At 59.6% G+C, this 21,137-nt stretch overlaps 1 protein-coding gene across 3 annotated transcripts in view; it reads right to left on the reverse strand.

The window, feature by feature from the left end:
- MACROD1 (mono-ADP ribosylhydrolase 1) overlaps nucleotides 1–21,137 on the reverse strand; it is a 169,104-nt gene that overhangs the window by 1,341 nt on the left and 146,626 nt on the right. For 2 of the 3 annotated variants that reach the window (XM_017948303.2, XM_017948304.2), the window contains exons 4-5: nucleotides 15,167–15,196; nucleotides 305–421 (exon numbers count right to left, since the gene is read on the reverse strand). In XM_017948303.2, coding sequence (XP_017803792.1) covers nucleotides 305–421; nucleotides 15,167–15,196 — 147 coding nt within the window. The remainder of the gene's footprint in view (nucleotides 1–304; nucleotides 422–15,166; nucleotides 15,197–21,137) is intronic. The other variant, XM_017948305.3, reaches the window with a different exon arrangement.

Raw genomic sequence — 21,137 nt, forward strand, 5'->3', positions numbered from 1 at the left:
GCCCCCACCCCTGTGGTCCCCCTCGAGCCTGAATCCGCAGGCGCACAGCGCCCCCTCCCCATATCTGTATAGGTACGGCTGAGACCCGAGCGCGAGTGTGGGCACGAAGGCGTTGCCCCCCGGCTCCCTCCCCAGCCTCCACGCACGGTCTCCCCCATCTGCTTCCTGGGGGGTGCGGGGTGGGGGCCGGGTCTTGGCCCTTAAGGTTAAGAAGGGCCCCCTGAGGAGGTAGGTCCCCAGCACTCCTGTGGGGGCCGCACCCCTGATGTCCCAGTGACACACGGGCGCCCTGTTGGGGACTCACACTTGGCCGGGAGCCGATAGCCGCCGGTGATCTTGGCCTTGCCAGTCTCACAGCTCTGCAGGGTCCGGCACTCGTCGGTAAGCAGGGGGCCGGCGGCCCGGTGAATGCAGCCGTCCACTGCAGGGAGGGCGGGCGGAACTGAGCTGGCCTGGCAAAGAAGGCTGCGGCCCCGGGCTGAGCACCCCTAGTCCCGAGAAGCCCCTCGTTGGTGCGAGGACCCACGCGGCGCCGCGCCCCAACCCCGTGGCCTCCGGCCGCTGCCTCCACCCCGCCCGAAGGGTTTCACATCTGGGGAAACCGAGGCGCACAGCGGGACTGCCCTGGGCCTGGCGGAAGTGGCGCAAGGAGGCCGGCAGGGGGCGCACCCGGCTCACCCTGTCCCTTCCAGGCCGCGCAGCCAGGGCCCAGGCAGGGCGGCTCCGGGAGGCGGGGTCCGCCGGCGCAGGAACCGCCGCCCGAGCCGAGGTGACGGGGAAGCTTCACCCTCCTCCCCGACGTCCCTCCCTAGCCTTGTCCCGGGCGTACCGCAGGGCCTGCGACCAGTCCCTGCCTCCGCCCGGGCCTCAGCGTCGGTGCGATCCCAAGGCCCACCTCCCCAGGCGGCGCCCCACCACGGGGCGGCGGCAAAGCCTAGGACCCATTTTGCGGATGAGGAAACAGAGGCCACCTTGTTACAAGGTGATCAGATCTGGTGCTGAAGCCTGGGTCTTCCAGCCGCGCGGGCAGGTGAGCCCGACGCCGGGGCCCGGGTCTCCTGGCGCACAAACTCCTGCTGGTTAATGAGCGGCCTCGTTAGCGCATCCGGCTTAATTGCGGCCCCGCCTGGGCTTGTTTATCCGAGGGCGGCTCCAGGGCCTCGCGAGCGACTCTGGGGACCCGGGCTCAGATAAACAACCCGGGCGCAGCGGGAGGCGTGGAGGAAACGCTCCAGCAGCCCAACCTCGCCAGGGCACCCGCAGGAGAGGCGCGGCCTCAGGCAGGCCTGGGTCCAGCCCGGGCTCACCCCTCATCGGCTGTAAGATCCTGCCCCTTCCCCTCTCTGGCGTCCACTGTGTCATCTGGAATACCGGGACAGCGACCTTCCCACAGAGGAAAACGCCGCGTGCTGGCCGGGAGGACACGGCCCATCTTTGGCAGCTCTGATCGCCCCCACCAGGAGCTCCTCAGGCACCAGCTGCCTGGTGCTCACAGGCGGGCATCAAGAGAGGACCATCATTCCCCATTTTACAGATGGACAAACTAAGGCCCCCTTCTCCTTCATCACCTCAGTCTCAGCACAGCTCCAGGGATGCCAGCTGGCTCACGCCCCTTTCTTTTGCTGTTTTCTCTTGTGCCCTAGGGGCACAATTAAACCTCATTCTGCAACTTTACTCAGAGCTGGCACCAGGCAATTTCCCAGAAAGTCCCAGGGATGGGTGGGCAGAGAGGTTAGGGGAACTCTGAGAATGGCTCAGGCCTGGATCCCTCCCACCTGCTCCTCTCCTCTGCAGGGAGGAAGGCAACAGTAGCCCAGTGGGAGGCTGAGATGGAGCAAGAAGGCAGGGCCCAGAGCAGGCCTCCAGGCTAGAGCTCCCAGTGCTGGGCAGTGAGTGTTCCGAATGGGGTGCTGTGGCTGGGCTGTGGAGCTGGGCAGCCTGAGTTCAAATCCCGGCTCTGCAGCCACAGATGTATGACCCCTCACATATCATTTAACCTCTCTGGGTCTCAGTTGCTTCATCTGGAAAATGGAATAACAGCACCCACCTCAGAGCTCATTGGGCTGTTGGAAGGATTGAGTTAACTTTGTAATGTGCTTAAGGCAGTATTTGGCAAGAATGGAGGTGATGTGAGTGTATCCTGTTATTACAACAGTGTGACTGTGGGCATGTTCGGGTATGTGTACATCCGTGTGATGGGAGGTGGGTGCACACAGGGTGTTCACAGTGTGTGGGGGTGAGCCCAGGGACCTGTCTGAGCTGGCTCTCCTAGGAGCCTCCCGGACCCTGCCCTGAAGGCCTCAGCCACCTGGCACCCAGGTGCTCATGGTCTCTGGGGGCTAACCCCCCTGCAGGCGACCTCGGCCAGCTGTGGGGGCCATTCGGAAGTGGAGCTCAGTGTTTCAGGGATTTAATGTTTCCTGTGGAAGTGGATGGGCCTGCCGCCAGGCCTTTGGGGCTGACCTGGGGGCATGAGGGAGGTGGAGGGAGCTGGAATCAATGCCAGCAGAGGGCTCAGGCCGGATGCCCCCTCCTCACTGCCAGCAGTTCCAGAACAGGGCCTGGGCCAGGTGATGGCTCTGCAGGGGCCCCAGGGGCTTTAGGGGAGGGGCTCCCCTAAAGCAGAGATGAGGGACAGGTCACTGTCAGCCCACTGCTGCCCCACCCTCACCCCAACAAGCTAGAGTGCAGCCTGGCCTCTCCTGCCTGTGTGTCCCTCCCTGTCCACACACCAGACTTCTTGCTCTCTCCCCTGCGAGTGCAGAGGGGAACCCCTGCACCCTGTTGTCCTTAGCCATAGGCCCAAAGGACCCCTCCCACACACACTCCCAGAGCCCCCTTAGCTCTGCCCTCCAGGCCCTGTCCTGGTTCTTACCTGGGGCTAAGCTAGGTCCCAGAGTCTCAAGCTTCCCGGGGTCCCATTCAGGGGAGATGCCCTTCCTTCCCTCTTCCCTCTTCCCTCTTCCCACCCCACCCCAAGGCAGCCGGAAAAGACCAGCAGCCCTGGTCCCAGGGGCTACCTGGTGGGAGGTGGGGTATTCCCAGTTCGCAGGAGCTGACCAACCCTCAGTCTCCTCTCCAGGGCCCTCAGCCACCGAAACCAACCTCCAGGCTCCAGCTCAACCCTCACCCCAAGTCACCAGAAAACCTGGGGTCTTTCCTGGGGAGACAGAGCCCACTTGGGTGGCGGGGCCCCCCTGAGATGTTTCTCCACCAGGTCAAAGATGAAGCATTCCTCTACCTGTGGCCAGAAGACGGCCCCTAACACGCCTCTGCCTCCTCCCTGCAGCCCCTTCTTCCCTCTTCCCTCCTCTGCGTCTAAGCTCCCCTGATCTGGCTCCTTCACATCAGCCCTCTGTCTCACTATGTCATCCAGGTTGGAGTGCAGTGGCACAATCTTGGCTCTGCAACCTCTGCCTCCCGGGTTCAAGTGATTCTTATGCCTCAGCTCCTGAGTAGCTGGGATTACAGGCACGCACCACTATGCCCAGCTAATTTTTTGTATTTTCGGTAGAGACGGGGTTTCACCATGTTGCCCAGGCTGGTCTCGAACTCCTGACCTCAAGTGATCCACCCGTCTCGGCCTCCCAAAATGCCGGGATTACACATGCGGGTCTGTTTTTTTTTTTTTTTTTTGAGACAGGCTCTTGCTACGTTGCCCTGCCTCAGCCTGGTAAGTAGGTGGTATTACTCACCCCCCATGGCCTTTGTCAGCCCTCTTGTTGGGTAAGCACCTGTGTGGTGATTTACAGCCGCTGTCTTAAAATTTTTCCTGTTTATAGAAGAAGAAACCGAGGCACAGAGAGGGAAACTTGCCCACACAGCTAGAAGGTTGGGCTCCCAACCTCGGTGGCTCTGCTTCCTCTGGGACCATGAAAGGGCCTCGCCCTGAACCACTCTGGCTGACTGGTTCAAATGACCCCCGGTCCACACTCTTCGGGAGGCAGTGTCTCCCCACATCAGTACGTCCTCTCCCAGCAGAGGGGCTGCCCTGGTGGCCTCTTGTTGCACAGTGTTCTGAGGCCACTGTCTTTCTGGATGGTTTGGCTGCCCCCAGCGCTGACGGCTCCCTCCATCCAGCGGGCTCTCCCATCTCCTTCGTGAGCTCTCGTTCCTCAGGCCACTCCTCAAATGCTGCATCTGCCCTCACCTGAGCCCGGAGGAACCTCTCTCTGCCCCAAGCCCTGGCCTCTGAGCAGCCCTTGGCCCTCCGCCCCATCTTAGGCATGTCCCTGCTTTGCTGTGGTAAAGCCCTGCCTGCCTGCATTCCACCCGGCCTCTGTGCGCCTCCCATAGAAGGATGTTGAGGAAGGAAGGAGGGCTGGGTCGAGTGATTGCCCATGGCCCTGGGCATTCCTGGGGCAGTGGAGGGCACCAGGAGTGGGCAGGCTGGGGCTGGAGCCAGGCTGTCCTCAGAGCCAGCAGAGGCGGAAGGCAGGCGGGCTCCAGTGGGGCCATCCACCAAAGTGCTTAGGATGAGTTGGCCACTATTTAGGGTGCTGTAATATTCATGAAGGGAAGATTAGATATTTAAATTTATTCAGCAATAAATGCGTCTCAGTGGGAGAGCATTCCTCATGCTAAACAAACAAGCAGGCAGGGGCTAATTAATTATTTACAGGAACATGAGGAGGCCTGTGGCCCGGGGGACCAGGAGGGCAGCTGTGCCCCTGCTGAGGCCAGGGCACCCCAACCTGCAGGCCTGGACCTGCCCCTGGTCTCGCTATGCTCCCCCGTTCTCCCTGCCATCCCGTGGGGCTGGCCTATGGTGTGCCTTCTTTGGGATTTCTCTTCCCAGAATTCCTGGCCACGAGATTGCTGGTGATTTGGGGCAAGTCACTTAACCTCTCTGAGTCTCAGAGCTCTGGCCTCAAGAGAGTGGTGGGGGCTCGGAGGGGGGGCTCATGCCTGTAATCTCAGCACTTTGGGAGGCTGAGGTGGGAGGGTTGCTTGAGCTCAGGAGTTTGAGACCAGCCTGGACAACACAGTAAGACCTCAACTCAGAAAAAAAGAAAAAAAAGTGGTGGGGAGCACTGAGATATGCTGGGAGGTGTCAAGGATTCGGGAGACTGAGGACCAGGGAGGTTAAGCAACTTGTCCAAGGCCCAACAGTGAGAGCAGGGGCAGAAACTAATATCTATAGTATTTTATTTATTTATTTATTTTTGAGATAGGTTTTTGCTCATTGCCCAGGCTGGAGTGCAATGGCATGATCTTGGCTCACTGCAACCTCTGCCTCCTAGGTTCAAGCAATTCTCCTGCCTCAGCCTCCTGAGTAGCTGGGATTACAGGTGCGTGCCATGATGCATGGCTAATTTTTGTATTTTTAGTAGAGATGGGGTTTTGCCATGTTGGTCAGGATGGTCTCGAACTCCTGACCTCATGATCCGCCCACCTCGGCCTCCCAAAGTGCTAGGATTATAGGCGTGAGCCACCGCGCCTGACCAAGACTCACATTATTAACCCTCATCTTACGGAAGTAGTGATGGGCTCAGAGAGGGAAAGTCACTTTCCCAGAGCCACACAGCAAAGTGTAAGGCCTTGCCTGGGCAGCTCTCGCCCCTGCTCCCCACCTTCCTAGACTCCTGTGGGCCCCAAGTGTAGGGAGGTGAGCAGGAAGCGGGGCCTGGTTGTGAGGGTGAGTGGGGCCTGGGCTGGCTGGGTCTCCGGCCTGCCCTGTGACTATAGCGTCTGGCCCTGCCTCTCAGGTGCCGAGTCTCATACCTCTCTAGCTCAACCTCACGCCTCTGAAATGAGCTTCCGGGGGCTGTGTGGGGGGATCCCCTTTTTACAGATGGGAGGTTGAGGCTCAGCCACGGACTTCATAGGCAGGGGATTCCTTTGCCCCGTCATGCTCTTGGGGGCCTTGTACCCCAGGGACGGGCCGCACTGCCAGGGTAGAGGTGCCCCTGAGAAGGCAGGCAGGAGGGGCTGGGGACAGAGGGCCTTGGGGAGGCAGAGGTGTGAGTTGGGGGTTGGGGGAGGGGTGTGCTTCCCTTCCAGCCCAGGAAGGACCAGGGGTCTGGGCTCCAGGGACCACTCCCGCCTGGACAGCTAGGCACAACCTGCAGGGCATTGGCAGCCGAGCCTTGGTGCAGCCCGTGCTGGTTTCCCTTTCCGGAGGAGGGCTACAGAAATACCAGATGCTAAGGCAGAAAGGGGCCAGGCTCCCCGGGAAATGGGCAAACTGAGTCTCTGAGAGGGTACCAACTGCATCAAGGGCAGACATCTGACCTGCTGCCCCAGGCTTCAAACACTGCAGAGGGAAGGTTTAGCCACAAAGCCTGGATAAGTGACCCACTCAAGGGTCCTGCACTCTCTTCTCTCCCAGCCCACTCCTCATTCTCTACCTCTGGCTTCTATTCAACTCCCAGGCCAAGACCCTGAGTGACAGCCCATTGCCGAACCATCGTTGCCTCTGCCCACACCCTCCTGGTCACCCATTTAATCAACAAACCCTAGCCAGCCCCGGCTCCGTGCTAGGCTTGGGCTCAGCCCAGTGGGGTGCAGAGCCCATCTTCACCAGGCCCCACTCTCTCGGTGCCAAGGCGGGTGGGTGCCCCAGGGAGAAGATGGATGGACAACAGCTCTGTGATGTGATCTGAAATTCATTACGGGGTGAGATCAGCTCCTTAAATGGGGATTTGAAAACATTAGGGCTTCATTATGTACACAACGGCAGTGCCTCATTCATCATGCAAAAATCACTCCCGTTATTAAAAATCCCTATGGCAGCTGCATGCAGGGGCTTGGTGGCATCGTGCCTGCTGGGGGGCAGAGCAGGAGCTCCACAGTCCTGCCTGGTCAAAGCTGTGGCCATGGGACAGGGGCCCAAGTCCCAGCATCCCTCTTACACAAGGGGCCAGCTGTGGGGTGGGGTGGGAAGTGAGGTTCAGCTCCAGGGACTTAGTGCCTCAGTTTCTTCATCTGCAAAATGAAGATGCTAATGATGCCTCCCATAGGGCTGGGTGAGGGTGTGTGAGATTCTGCAGGGAGAGGTTCAAAGGGCGCTGGTGGCCATGTCATGAGTACTGAGAATGCCTGGCTGCTGTTGGCACCATCATCATCAACTGGGGTCAGGCAGGGGTGGCAGGAAGGCCTGGGGGCCTTTCCTTGGGGAAGGGCATGCGCCACCTGTCATAAAACCTCCCATGGCTCCCAAGGATACGTGGAAAAAAATCCTCAACTCCAACAAAGCTTTCAAGGACTCTCTGGGACTCCCTGCAGCCTCCCCCTCAGATGAATTCGCTACCTCCCATGCCCCTCCTACTGGCTCAAACTCTGCACCATTCAAAAAATGCGGACGAGGGCTGGGGGGCAGCGTGCCACATGCCAGCCCTATGTAAGGGCCAGGAGTCCTGTGGCCGCAGTTCTAGGGACAGGACACGCAGCTCTAAGTTGTGGCGGTGGTGAAAAAGGAGAAGGGGAAAATGGAGCTGGACCAGAGGGAGGAGGGAGGAGCAGGCTGTTCAAAGGATGAGGTGGCCCCTCCCAGGATGTGGCATTTGAGCAGAGCCCCGAGTAATGAGAAAGAACTGGCTTTGGAAGGAGGTGGGGAGGAGAGTCCCGGATGAGAGTCAGGTGGGAGGCTCAGGAAGGGCAGAGCCCTGTGGCAGGAACAGGCCAGCAGGTGAGGCTGGGAGGGCGCGCTGCCTCTACAGGACCTCCTGGGCAGTGCGAGGAATCGAGCAACCGGGAATTGGTTGCAGCGCGGTGGGAAGTTTCCAACAGTGGAGGGATGTGTTCTGATTCGGCCTCTGGGCCCTCTTCTGTTCCCTCTTTCTGGCACGCCCTTCCCTTCTATGCTGAAGCACAGCCCCTACCCCTGCCCTTTGCCAGACAGCCCCATGCCAGAGGGTCCTGGCACGCCCACCCTGCACACACAACACCCATGAGACTGGCACAGGGACAGGTGCGGGGACTGCCCATCCCCTTGGGCTGCCTGCTTCTTCTGAGCTCAGCCCTGCTGGGGAGGGGAGGGCCGCACACAGTCCCGCCTCCAGAGGGCTGAGGCTGGCCACAGGTCACGGAGGTCACGTTATCTGCTCGTGGAGCAAGGCCACGGCTAATCGGAGCGGCCGGAGCTGAGCCTTTTCCTAGCGGCGGCGGGAACCAATCACGGATTAGCAGCGGCCGGGCGATGGGAGATAGCGCCGGAGCAGGGCGCGGAGCGCTCGCGAGCCGGGCAGGAGTCGAGTGCTGAATACTTAGAGGCCTGGGCGAATCCTCCCGGGCCTGCCCGTCTACGAACAGAGAGCCAGTCAGAGCCAGAGAGGAAGAACGACGGGAGAAGGGAGAGGGAGCCAGAGAGAGGCAAAGTGTGGAGGGAGAAATGGAGAAAACGAGGGAGAGAGGGAAGTGGCAAGAGAAAGACCTGATGGAGAGAGGCAGGGTTGCAGGGGAGAGTGCTCGGCTGGCCCCCAAGGTCCCAGCATGTGTATGAGGAGGGACGGCCCTGGGTGGCGGCTTCTGAGCAGGTGAGGGAGTCTGCGGTGGGGCCTGGGGAGAGGTGAGAGGTGTGCTCCACGCACACACAGGCGCCCAGGGGGACAGGGAGTGTTGTCCACATGGCAGGCCTTCACTAACAGAGCAGTGGAGGGGGTGTCGGAGGGGCTGCCCTGACATGGGAAGGCGAAACTAGGTGGGAGGGTTGCGACAGGAGGCGGAGGAGCACTCGGGAAGCCCAGCCACCCTGGCTTCTCTTGGGTGGGAAGGAGCTGGGCCCGGGTGTAGGGGACACACACACACGGACTTGACCTGCGGGCACAGGGTGCAGGGGTGCTCAGGGCCGACGGCATGGGGGCAGGGGCAGCTGCACCCACACAGGCAGGCCCACTCCTGCAGTTTGGGTGGGGTTGCTGACCTCAGGAAGGCCCCAGACCGAATGTGGGGAGGGTGGGGATGGGGTTCCATCCTGTCCTGCCCGCCTGCCGGGGATCTGCCTGACTCCCTCTCACCCACCCCAGGAGCTGACCCTTTGGGGCGCTGGCCAGGCTGGAGTAGAGATGGCGGCCACGCAGCCAGAGGAAGGCGGCCCTGAATTAATCTGTCACTAAAGCTTGGCCGTGGCAGGCGCAGTCATGATTTAGATGAATAATTGAAACGCTCCGATACATTTATTATCCCTTTAGTGCAAAAGTGGCAGAGAAAGACGAGGGGTAATTGAAAAAGAGCGCACAAATCTCCCCGAGAAAGCGGGCTCCTTATCGCCGAGTAAACATTTCAGTCCTAATAAACAGGAGAGACACGCGTCAGGGCCCTGTCGATTCCCATCCTGATTTAGGACCTGCCTCCCTTCTTACCATACAATAGGAGAGTGTTTTAAAAAATGTTTTTATTGAGCCAGTTAAAAGCTTTCCAGGAGGGAGGTGGGAGAGAGGAGGGGGCCTGGCAGTCACCAGGCCAAAGGGTCTGTCGGGAAGGCTGGTGGCTGCCCCAAGCCCATCAGGCCTCCCTGAAGCTGACACAGGCCCTCTCCCTGGGGGCCCTCCGTCCTGCTCTACCTGCAGAACTCCTATTTAGCCTTCGGGACCCAAGTCAAATGCTCCCTCTGCTGGGAAGCCTCCTACCAAACTGGGTCTCCCTGAAGGCTGAGTCCCAGCATTTGGCATAGCCCCCTCAACTCAGAGACAGCCCCAGGGAGGAATGGGCAGTAGGGGAGTAGGGGGACTTCCCCGGGACTCACTGCATTGCCAGCACCATCTAGTTCGGCACCAGGGCCTGGTGGGTGGGGGTTCAGGCCCAGAGTGAGGCAGGCACAGTATTCCTGTGCCCTCCAGGTTAAATCCCTTTAGCCCCAGCAGCCCCTGGGGCTTTCACTGCACTGGGGGTGCCCAGGAGACTCCCGTCTCTGCTCCCCTGAGACTGCAGCCCTCTCTTGCTATGAATCACTGCACATTTGCTGTAAAAACAGTGGGCTTGGACCCCAAAGCCCTGCAGGCCAGGCCCAGTCCCATCTTCTGAGCCCCAGTTGTGCCTGCCCCTACTGGCAGGAACTCCACGCCACCACCCACACCAGGGTGTTGACTGAGGTATGGGCTGGGGTGTTGGCTGGGGTGTTGGTTGGGGTGTTAGCTGGGGTGTTGACTGGGGTGTTGCCCAGGGTGTTGGTTGGGGTATTCGTTGGCGTGTTGTCTGGGGTGTTGGTTGGGGTATTGGTTGGGGTGTTGGTTGGGGTGTTGGAGTACTGGCTGAGGCATTGGCCAGGGCATTGGCTGGTATGTTGGTTGGGGTGTTGGCTGGGGTGTTGCTTGGGGTGTTAGTTGGGGTGTTGGCTGGCATGTTGGTTGAGGTGTTGGCTGGCATGTTGGTTGGCATGTTGCTGGGGTGTTGGCTGGGATGTTGACTGGCATAATGGTTGGTGTGTTGGTTGGGGTATTGTGTTGGCTGGGGTGTTGGTGTGTTGGCTGGGGTGTTGGCTGGTATGTTGGCTGGGGTGTTGCTTGGGGTGTTAGTTGGGGTGTTGGCTGGCATGTTGGTTGGGGTGTTGGCTGGCATGTTGGTTGGCATGTTGCTGGGGTGTTGGTTGGGGTGTTGGCTGGTGTGTTGGTTGGGGTGTTGGCTGGTGTGTTGGTTGGGGTGTTGGCTGGTGTGTTGGCTGGGGTGTTGGTTGGGGTGTTGTGTTGGCTGGTGTGTTGGTTGGGGTGTTGGCTGGTGTGTTGGTTGGGGTGTTGGCTGGTATTTTGGCTGGGGTGTTGGTTGGGGTGTTGTGTTGGCTGGGGTGTTGGTTGGGGTGCTGGTTGGGGTGTTGGTTGGGGTGTTGGCTGGGGTGTTGGTTGGGGTGTTGGCTGGCATGTTGGTTGGCATGTTGCTGGGGTGTTGGCTGGCATGTTGGTTGGCATGTTGCTGGGGTGTTGGCTGGGGTGTTGACTGGCATATTGGTTGGCATGTTGGTTGGGGTATTGGCCGGCATGTTGGCTGGGGTGTTGGGGTGTTGGTTGGGGTATTGCCTGGTGTGTTGGGGTGTTGGCTGGTGTGTTGGTTGGTGTATTGGCTGGTGTGTTGGTTGGGGTGTGTTGGCTGGCATGTTGGGGTGTTGGCTAGGATGCTGGTTGGGTGTTGGCTAGAATGCTGGTTGGGGTATTGGCCAGGGTGTTGCCTACTGCCCCACTCCATTGAGGGACTGGCAGGCTGGCAGTCCCCAGGGTGAGGGGATGGGATGAGGGTGCCAGACTGACAGCTGTGTTCCCAGCTCCGAGGGCACACAAAGGGTGCCACTCACTGCACCACAGATGTTAATTAGTTACTTCAGAGCAGGAAGCTCTTCTAGGGGCTCAGAATCTCCCATAATCCTGCCCTCAGGGAGAGTCCAGAATGGACTCGGAATGGCCACCGGAATGGTGGGGAAGCAGGCAATGAAGAACAAACACAAAACGCAAGCAGGGAACCAGGGCTGTGGGACGAAGACACGGAGCAGTGGTGTGTGTCAGGGTTCTGGGCAGAGTGGCTGGGGCAGGCAGGATGGCCCTTGTGCTTATTCGAACAATGGGTGGGTGGTCATGGGAGGGGCGTGGGTAGAGGCCTGAACTGATGTAGGAGGGATGTCCAGGGACTCCAGGGGAAGACGGGTGTGTCTGGGCAGAGTCAGGTGGGGTCTAACTTGGGCAGGTAGGGGACTAGAGCTGGATGAACTCAAAGGATGGTGGGAGGAGCAGGGGTATAGGGGAGGGCAGAGCATCTCCGGGGCCCAGGCTGGGCTCCATTCCAGCCCCAGCCTCGTCCCTACCACAGCCCCCTCCCCGCCACCTCCACTGTGTTCCAATCACATTAGCAGAGTGACAGGCCCAGCAAGCACTAGCGGCGGCTCCATAAATCTCAGCCCATGTTAAAAGGCTGGACTCTGGGCCCACTTCCTCCAGGGGCACCCGCCCCGTCCATCTCTGCATCAGTCGGGTTGTGTGAGAGGCCTGTGCCAGTCGCTCCTCACCCCTAAATGCTGGAAGGGGAACCAGAGAGGCTTCCACCGTGCCCCTGAGTGGCCAGGGCAGGGCCCCTCCACTTCCTAGAGTGAGGTTACTGGCCATCTGTGAGCCACTCCTGATTTGCCAAAACATCTGTGGTTTCCACTGGTTGCCCTTGGGTAAGGTCGCTGCTTAATGCATAGAGTCCCTGGGATTGCAGTGGAGGTGCCACCTCCTTCTAGAAGCCTTCCTGATGCCCAAGCAGGGACAGGCACTCTTCATCAAGCTCCTACGGTGCCACTCCTACCCCACACCCACACCACAGATCACCCACCTTTACCTGTAGTTCATTCATTCAATAAACTTTTTTTTTTTTTTTTGGAGACAGGGTCTCACTCTGTCACCCAAGCTGGAGTGCAGTAGTGCGATCTTGGCTCACTGTAGCCTCTGCCTATGGAGTTCAAGCAATTCTCCTGCCTCAGCCTCCTGAGTATCTGTGATTACAGGTGTGTACCACCATGCCCAGCTAATTTTTGTATTTTTAGTAGAAAAGGCTAATTTTTGTATTTTAGGGTTTTACCATGTTGGCCAGGCTGGTCTTGAACTCCTGACCTCGTGATCTGCCCACCTCAGCCTCCCAAAGAACTGGAATTACAGGTGTGAGCCACCACTCCCAGCCTTAATTTTTATATTTTTAGTAAAGACAGGGTTTCACCATCTTGGCCAGGCTGGTCTCTAACTCCTGACCTGAGGTGATCCACCTGCCTCGGCCTCCCAAACTGCTGGGATTACAGGCATGAGCCACCATGCCTGGCCCCTTGTTCCTTATTTTTTGAGACAGGGTCTAACTCTGTCACCCTGGCTGGAGTGCCGTGGCACAATCACAGCTCACTGAAGCCTTAACCACCCGGGCTCAAGTGATCCTCCTACCTCAGCCTCCCGAGCTATAACTATAGGCACACGTGCTACCATAGTTGGTTGATTTCTTTTTTCTTTTTTTTTTTTTTTTTGTAGAGATGGGGTCTTACTATGTTCCCCAGGCTGCTCCCAAGTTCCTGTGCTCAAGCAATCCTCCTGCCTCGGCCTCCCAAAGTGCTGGGATTACAGGCTGGGATTACAAACATTTATTGAGCACTTGTAAATGCCAGCCCCGGTTCTGGGTGCAAGAGATAGTCTTTCATTTTCAGGGTAGAAGACAAGGAACATCATATATAAGTAAATCATATAGCACGTTAGAAGGAGACAGGTGCTCAGAAAAATTAAAACCAGAGCAGGGCGGGGGCCGAGGGAGTGCCAGCATGGGGCAGGGGAGGCAGCCACAATTTCAGCTAGGGGCCAGGGTGGGCCCTCCTGAGAGACGACATTCAAGTGAAGGCCTGTCAGAGTGAACGGAGCAGCCGCGTGGACAACTGGAGCAAGGGCACTGCAGGCAGAAGGAACTGCCAGGGCAAAGGCCCGGAGGCAGGAGTGGGCGGGGCCTGTCCAGGGAGGCCAGGGTGGCCGGAGCAAAGTGGGGAGGGTGGCAGCGTGGAGGTGACTGTCAGAGGTGACTGGGGACCTGATGAACCATGCTAAGGAACTTGGCCCAGGCCCTGAGTGAGATGAGAACCCTGGCAGGGTTGTGGCTGAAGAGACTTGATGAGCTGGTGTGGGACTGAAAGGCCACCCCCTTTGTGATCCTTTATCTTCCTGAACTGAAGAGCTAAGGATCTCGCTCCTCACAGGCTCTCTGGGCTCCTGGGCCATCTCGTGTCTCTGCACCTCTTGGCTGGGCTCCAGCCATTCCTGTGTCAGAGCCTCTCTAAATTCCCCTCCCTCTCCTCCACTTTCAGGCCTTTGCCTGCGCCGTTCCCTCTGCCCGGGACACCCTTCCCAGCACTCTTCACTGGGCTCACGCCTATGCATCCCTCAGATTGCAGTGGAGGCACCACCTCCTTCTAGAAGCCTTCCTGATGCCCGAGCAGGGACAGGCACTCCTCATCAAGCTCCTACGGTGCCACTCCCACCCCCAAGCCCACACCACAGATCACCCTGTGTCTTGGTGGTGCTGTCATCTGCACTGGGAGCTCACGGGACAGAGGCCAGGCCCATCTGTGCCCGGCAGTACCTGTCCCGGCACCCAGCTCAGGGAGCCCGGCACACAAGGGTAATGAATGAACAGAGGAAGGGCAGGGTGCTGTGGGTGGGACACGCAGGTGTCAGGTCTGCAAAGTGTCCTCCAAAAGGACAGGCTTCGGAAGAGGGTCCTAGGTGGCCTGTTTTCAGGACCACAGTCCCCAGCAAAGCCCCTTATTCTGTGAGGCCTCCAGGGAGCTGTGACCTCCATGGGGACAGCTAGAGGAGAATGGGGAGGAGGGAAAACATTTCAGCCACAAACAGACCCCCATTCTGCATCCTGGCTGGTCACCGACAGCTCTTAACGCTGCTCTTATTTATTCCTGACCTTCATGCCCCTTTTATTTTTCCCCCTTTTAAAACCTGGCCTGGGCCCCGCCACCACTGCCGTAAACACGGCCCCCGGGATTTATCCGACGGCGCATTAACCCCTGGCCCCTGGCTCACCAATCATCCTGCTGCCTGTGCAGACAGCGGGCAGCCCGGCCAGCTGGGGGGCTGAGGGACTGGGCTAAGGGGCTGATGTGGTCTGCTCTGGGTGGGCTGGCCATGAGGCAGGTGCTGGGGGTACAGGGACACCCCCACTTGGTACCTGTGACCTGGCCTGTATCGCTTGCGGCCAGGTCCACCCTGATCTCTGACCTCCTGCTTGCCTGCCTGGCCCCGCCAGAACCCCTGCTCTGTTGTGGTCGTTAACAATGGCAAACACAGAGACGTCCCAGGGCTGAGAGCTGACAGGTCTCTCCCTGTCCTGGCTGCAGAGCCCAAGGTCCAACGGCAGCGCAGAGATGATAATTTTGCCTTCACAGGTGGGGAAACTGAGGCCAAGAGGGACAGAGCTGCCCAAGGTCACAGGGAGATCAAGGTCAGGGCTGGGTTTTTTCCACCACACTTGTGGCCCCCGCCCAGTTACAGAGCAGGAGGCCTGCCTTCAGAGGGGTGGGGAGCTGGCCCGGGTTGTCTGGTGGTGAGGGTGCCAGGCCTGCCATCCAGGTCTCCAGCTCTGGGGAGGGAGGCACCCTGTGAGGACAGCGGGGAAGGTGGATGGCAATGAGCTGGGCGCCGGGGCTGAGGGGCAGGGGAGGAACAGACACGGCAGGGGAGATGCCACACCGCACCCCCACCCCCACCAAGACAGAAGGTCCACTCACCGCCACCGCCTCCAAGCAGGGAGCTGTTGGCTGCAAGAGAGAGAGACAAAGGCAGATCAGTGGGGAAGGGGCTGCGATGGGAGTATCAGCCCTGAGGGGAGGGTGAGGTCAAGATGGGAGTGGGCTGCCAGCTGGGTCTTCAGACTTGAGCCCTCTGGGGCGGTGGTAGATGATGGTGGAGAGAGAGGAGGTTCCCCATGGGCCTAGGGTTTGTAGGGTGGTGGGGCTGGGGACACAGGAAAGTTACCAGGGCCTGCCCGCTCACCCGAACGCAAGTGCATGGGTGGTCCAGAGAGGCGGATGGCCCCTGCCATGGCCCTTTCATTCCTTTGCTCTTTTGCCCACAGTATCTCCTAAGGCCGGTCAGCGCCAGGCCTGGTGCAGAGATGTGGGGAGGAAAGGACCTGTCCCCAGGGCTCACAGCTTCCGGCAGGGCACAGCCTGGAAGCCACTAGGAAGCAACTGCACCTTTGCAACCGGGCTAAGCGCTGCCCAGGGCCAGAGCTGGAGGACTGAGAACTCGGGGCAGCGCTGGGGGGCGCAGATGGGGGCGGGGGTGGGGGCAAGGCGCCCAACTGCAAGAGGGGCAAGGCACGCCGGATAAGGGCCTGGAACACCGCCACTGAAGCCAAAGCCGGATCAACAGCGGGGTGACAGGCCATGTGGCCTCATGCCTCAGTTTCCCCATGTGGGAGAACAGCCCCACCTCACCGGCTGGTGTGAAGGCCAATGGAGAGGGGTCCTCCGCTCTGAGCCCCACTGCAGGAAGGCCTGGGTCCCCGCCCCCTCCTCAGACTAGGGGTGGCGCTGCCAGGCAGAGCTGGACTGACAGCTTTGTGGCTGCCACCTTCCTGCACAGCCCTGTCCGTCTCAGTCTGTCCGGCTGGCTGCCCCCCACCACCATGCAGCTGACACGGGGGCACAGTGAGGCTGGCAGCCCCTCTCTGCAGGAATGCCAGAACTGTGCATGCCAACGCTGCCCCCAGCCTGGGCTCCGGCTCCCGCCTGCAGCCTGCGTCTGTGGTAACTGTCAGAGCTCATCAGGGAAAGCAGCGGGCGAGGCCAGGCAGGTGCTGCCCAGGCCCAGATGCTGGCCAAGTGAGAGGCCAGCTGTGCTCGCCCCTCTGCTGAGGAGTCCTGGCTCCCAGGTGGGGCCTTCAGCTCTGCACACGGCTTTGCTACCCACCCCATCTGCCCAGTCCATTGCAACCCTTTCTGTAGGAAGGATGGGGGGACACAGAGCCAAGCTGGGCCAGCCAGGCTGTGGGCCCAAGATGCCATGAGGATGGCATGGACGCTGCTAAGTGGTGTCGGGCGGCTCCGAGTGGCTGGTCTCCCAGAGCTGACAGCTCTTCGCTTGGGGAATAATTAATTCCACAGCCCGAAAACCCAAGGCTGCAAGTTGCCACGTTACTTGCGAGATTAATACAAGCAGCTAATTAAGATGGAGAGGCGAGGAGCGGCTGGGCGCTCCCAGAGCAGGGGTGGGGGCCGCGGGAAGTGAGGGGGAGGCGAGCTGAGTGGTGCCAGCGAGGCAGTGGGAGCATGAGCCGCAGTCGGAGCCGGAGGGAGAGCAGGGAGCCAGACCACAATGGGGTGCCCAGGCTGGCCCCGGACAGGCTGCAGAGGGGCGGGCCCCCCAGTGACTCTGGGTGGGGCCTGTGCCCACAAATGCACATTTTTTTCTTTCTTTTTTTTTTTTTTTGAGACGGAGTCTGGCTCTGTGGCCCAGACTGGAGTGCAGTGGCGCCATCTTGGCTCACTGTAACCTCCACCTCCCAGGTTCAAGTGATTCTCCTGCCTCAGCCTCCTGAGTAGCTGGGATGACAGGCATGTGCCACCACACCTGGCTAATTTTTTGTATTTTGGGTAGAGACAGGGTTTCACCAAGTTGGTCAAGCTGGTCTCGAACTCCTGACTTCAAGTGATCCACTCGCCATGTTCTCCCAAAGTGCTGGGATTACAGGTGTGAGCCACTGTGCCTGGGCACGAATGTACATTTCTGCTGACCGAGACTATTTGCTGGGTGTAGACTGGGTGCTACAGACTGGTGCACAGATGGGGCCATTTATTATCATAACAAAGCCACAGGGGAGGTGTGATGGTTCCCATTTTACAGAGAAGGAGACTGAGGCTCAGGGAGCTTGAGACATGGGATGGCAGCAGCAGAATTGGAACAGAGTCTTTCTGACTCCAGGCCAAGCCACAAAGCCAGCGGACCCCAGCGACACTGCCTGAGGGTCGGTCAGAGGGACTGCCTTTCCCTGGCCAGGGGTGGGGCCTGCCTTCTCAAAACCAGGCAGAGCACCCTGCAAGCCCCAGATGTAGCCTCCACCCACTCCCCACCCCAGCAGGTGCAGCTGCAGAGGCGAGGGCTGGGCATCTGGGCAGCGCCACCCCAGAGCTAGCGAGGGAGGAGGGGCATCTCAGGTCTCGGTCCAGCTCCAGGCCCCTCAGCCTGGGCAGTCCTGGCAGCGGTTGGCAGCTGCCCTCCTTGGCCCCTCCCCACATCCCCCCATCACCTCTCTCTCTTAATTAACACCGGCCACAAATGAGCTGGCTCCTGCTCAAAGACGGCACCGTGCCAAATAGGTTGGCAGTGAGCCTCGAAGGGGTGGTAGGGGAGGGGTGCTGACCTGCCGTTCTGCGGGCCCCTGTGGGAAGGTGATGCTATCCCCCTGCCCACCTGGCACCCCAAACTCCACTGTGTGTGGCCTGCACTGCACCCGGCAAGGTGAGTGGGGTGAACTGACCTGATAGTAACCCGGCCAAAGCCTCAGGAGGGGTGAACCGGCCTGATAGTAACCCGGCCAGAGCCTGAGGAGGGGTGAATGGGGGCAGAGGGAAGACTTCACTGGGTGGAGGTGGGGGAGGCCAGGCCAGGAGATGTGATTTGCCACAGGCAGGAGAGAGTGGCTGCGGCCCAGTGCTGGGGGCTCAGACTCGGTTGCACAGAGGACCTGGTCCCAGGCCTGACCCACACCCAGTGGGTGCCTGGGGAGGCCAGTCTATGTCCCCTTCTCCAGCCCCCCTGCCTGACATTCCATGGGTGAGGGCTCCGGGGGACAGGTGGCCGACCTGGTGCCTGGGACCCCGTTCCTCAGCTCCTCTTTTCCCCGGGCCCCCGTTCTGGTGGCCTCCCCTGGGCCTCGACACCCGGCCACATGGTGCCTCCATAAAGCTGCCTCCAAGGCTGACAGCTGGACCAGGCTAGGCAGGGAAATGGCCTGGGGGCTTGCGGAGAAGAGTCTAGGGCGGCTGTGCCAGCCGATGCCAACAGACAGCCTTCTGGGTGTGGCCACCCAGCCCAGGGCAGGGCCTCTTGGGTCTCCCTGCTCCTCAGGCCTGTGTGCACCCCAACATCTTGGTCCGTGGCCAGCCCTTTTCATTTCAGCTAGTCCCTGGCACCGGCCTGAGCCTCTAAGTCCCTTCTCTACTGCATCCCATACCCCCCTCAGTTTGCTGGGAGGTTCTGGTCCTTATACAAGTCATCAACCCAGTTTCAGAGGAGGAAACTGAGGCTCACAGAGTATCTGGGGACTGGGGAAGACGGAGCTGGGCCCAGGAGCACTGGTTGTTACAGCTCCTTTTCTTGACCCCCAACATGCCTGTCTCGAAAGGCTCTTGTTGCTGAAGGCATGGTGACTTCGGGCAGGCGGTGGCCGCGTGAGGTGGGGGATGGGCACTGGACTGCGAGTCCAAGCTGGGGCTCATGACCTGGCCCCACCCAAGGGACCCAGACCTGCTCCCAGCAAACAGTGGTCTTTGAATGCTGTGTGGGGCTGAGTGGGGGACCCAAGCCTGGCCCTGGGAGCTTGGAGGGGCACAGTTTGCTTTGGCTTTGGGTAGGGGTGGGGCCTTCCAGCAGCAAGCACACCCTGGAGGCTGTGGGGCCCCCGGTCTGCGGTCTGCTCTTGGAGTCTGCAGGCGGAGGCAGCCCGGCCCCATTGGGTTCCCCCCACCCGAGGATGTGCCTGCGCCATGCTCCCTGGGATTTGATTAACTGGCTCCCAGCCCGGTGCTGTGCCTGTGACCTTGGGGTGGCACCCCTCAATGCCAGTCACTGCCAAGTCCTCTGTCCCCTGCTGACGGTCCCTGGGGACTGGGGGCCTGGAAGTCTCAGTCTTCATCTCCCACACACCCCTCCTCCCGGCCCTCCTCTGCCCCAGCACTTGCCGTCCCTGAGGGCAGGGCGCAGTAGCTCCCCAGTTTGTGCCCAGCTCCCAGTCTAGTTAGAGGCTGGCAGGTGGCCGCTGCCCAGCGAAAGGGAGAGAGCCAGACCTGAGTGTTTGGAAACTGTCATGACAGGTCACAGGAGGCCTGAGGCACAGGTGGCACCCAGCCCTTCCTCCATGCTCCACACAAAACATTTGAATTCGGCCGGGCGCGGTGGCTCAAGCCTGTAATCCCAGCACTTTGGGAGGCCGAGACGGGCGGATCACAAGGTCAGGAGATCGAGACCATCCTGGCTAACCCGGTGAAACCCCGTCTCTACTAAAAAATACAAAAAACTAGCCGGGCGAGGTGGCGGGCGCCTGTAGTCCCAGCTACTCTGGAGGCTGAGGCAGGAGAATGGCGTGAACCCGGGAGGCGGAGCTTGCAGTGAGCTGAGATCCGGCCACTGCACTCCAGCCTGGGGGACAGAGCGAGACTCCGTCTCAAAAAAAAAAAAAAAAAAAAAAAAACATTTGAATTCAGTGCCAACTGGGTGCCAGGGTTGTGCTGGGCAGCAGGCACAGAGAAGAGAACAGTATGTAGTCCCTGGGCCTTGGAAGCTTCCAGTCCTGACCGGAGGGGTAGCTGGGAGCAGACTTGAGAGCTGCCCCGGGTATGGCGAGGGGAACGGGGGTGTGTGGGATCTGCTGAAGTCTGCAGACTGGGAAGGCTTCTCGGAGGAGGTGGCATTTGAGCTGAGGCTTGAGGGATAAGAAGGCATGGAGGGAGGGGCACAGGGACGTGCATGACGACGGCACCCTACCAGCCAACACCTCACTGAGAGGGCGTTGCCAGTCTCCCAGGGCCCAGGCAGGACCAGCCTCCCCACTGGGCACAGCAGGCACATGCTTAGGCCCATGACACTTTTAGTGGCCCACAAAGATGTTGTAGTTCTTTTAAAATCAGAAGAAAACAATGAACTTTTAGGTCAAAGACAATGTTATCAGATAAAATATTAATACATTTGTCTTGACGCTAACCAAGTCATAAAATATAACTTATTTGTGATGGAGGAAAGGGACGAACCAGGTGGAAAGCCTGGGCCCAGGCTGGGTGAGCTTGGTGCGCGCACAGTTCACTCAATCCTTTCCCTGTTTGGAAGATGCGATTACAAACCCGTTTCACAGATGAGGACGCCGAGCCATGGAAAGTGATCCTCTCACAATGTACATTTGGAGAGGAGGTAAAATCTCCTATTTGGCCCTAGCTGCCCCATGAAACCCACCCCCACCGGCGGTGGGGAGCCTTGGGGGCCTTGGGAGCTTTAGTGAGAAATGAGAAATCCCTTTGCTCTTAGGATAAAGACTGGCTCCTTGCAGATCTCCAGGCCCCATAGACCATCTCCTCCCCTCCTCCTCTCCCTCTGCCGTACACGTGGTCCTCAAACTTGCCCCATGCTCTCCAGCCCCAGGCCCTTTGCATAGACTCTGCCATGGCACCTCTACCTGGAGGCGGCCCTCATCATCCCCCACCTCCTCAGGTCTCCTGGTCCCCAGTGATGCTCTCCTGGGGGACCATGAGTCATTATCACTGCCTCCAGAATCCCCTCCCAGGTGCCTATGTTTTTTTGGAAATGAAGTCTCACTGTTGCTCGGGCTGGAGTGCTGTGGTTGGATCTCAGTTCACTGCAACCTCCGCCTCCGGGGTTCAAGCGATTCTCCCACTTCAGCCTCCCGAGTAGCTGAAAGTCTAGGTGCAGGCTACCACATCTGGCTCATTTTTTTTTATTTTTAGAGACGGGGTTTCACCATGTTGG

The sequence above is a fragment of the Papio anubis genome, chromosome 12 (genome assembly GCF_008728515.1).
Source record: "Papio anubis isolate 15944 chromosome 12, Panubis1.0, whole genome shotgun sequence".
Classification (NCBI taxonomy): Eukaryota; Metazoa; Chordata; class Mammalia; order Primates; family Cercopithecidae; genus Papio; species Papio anubis.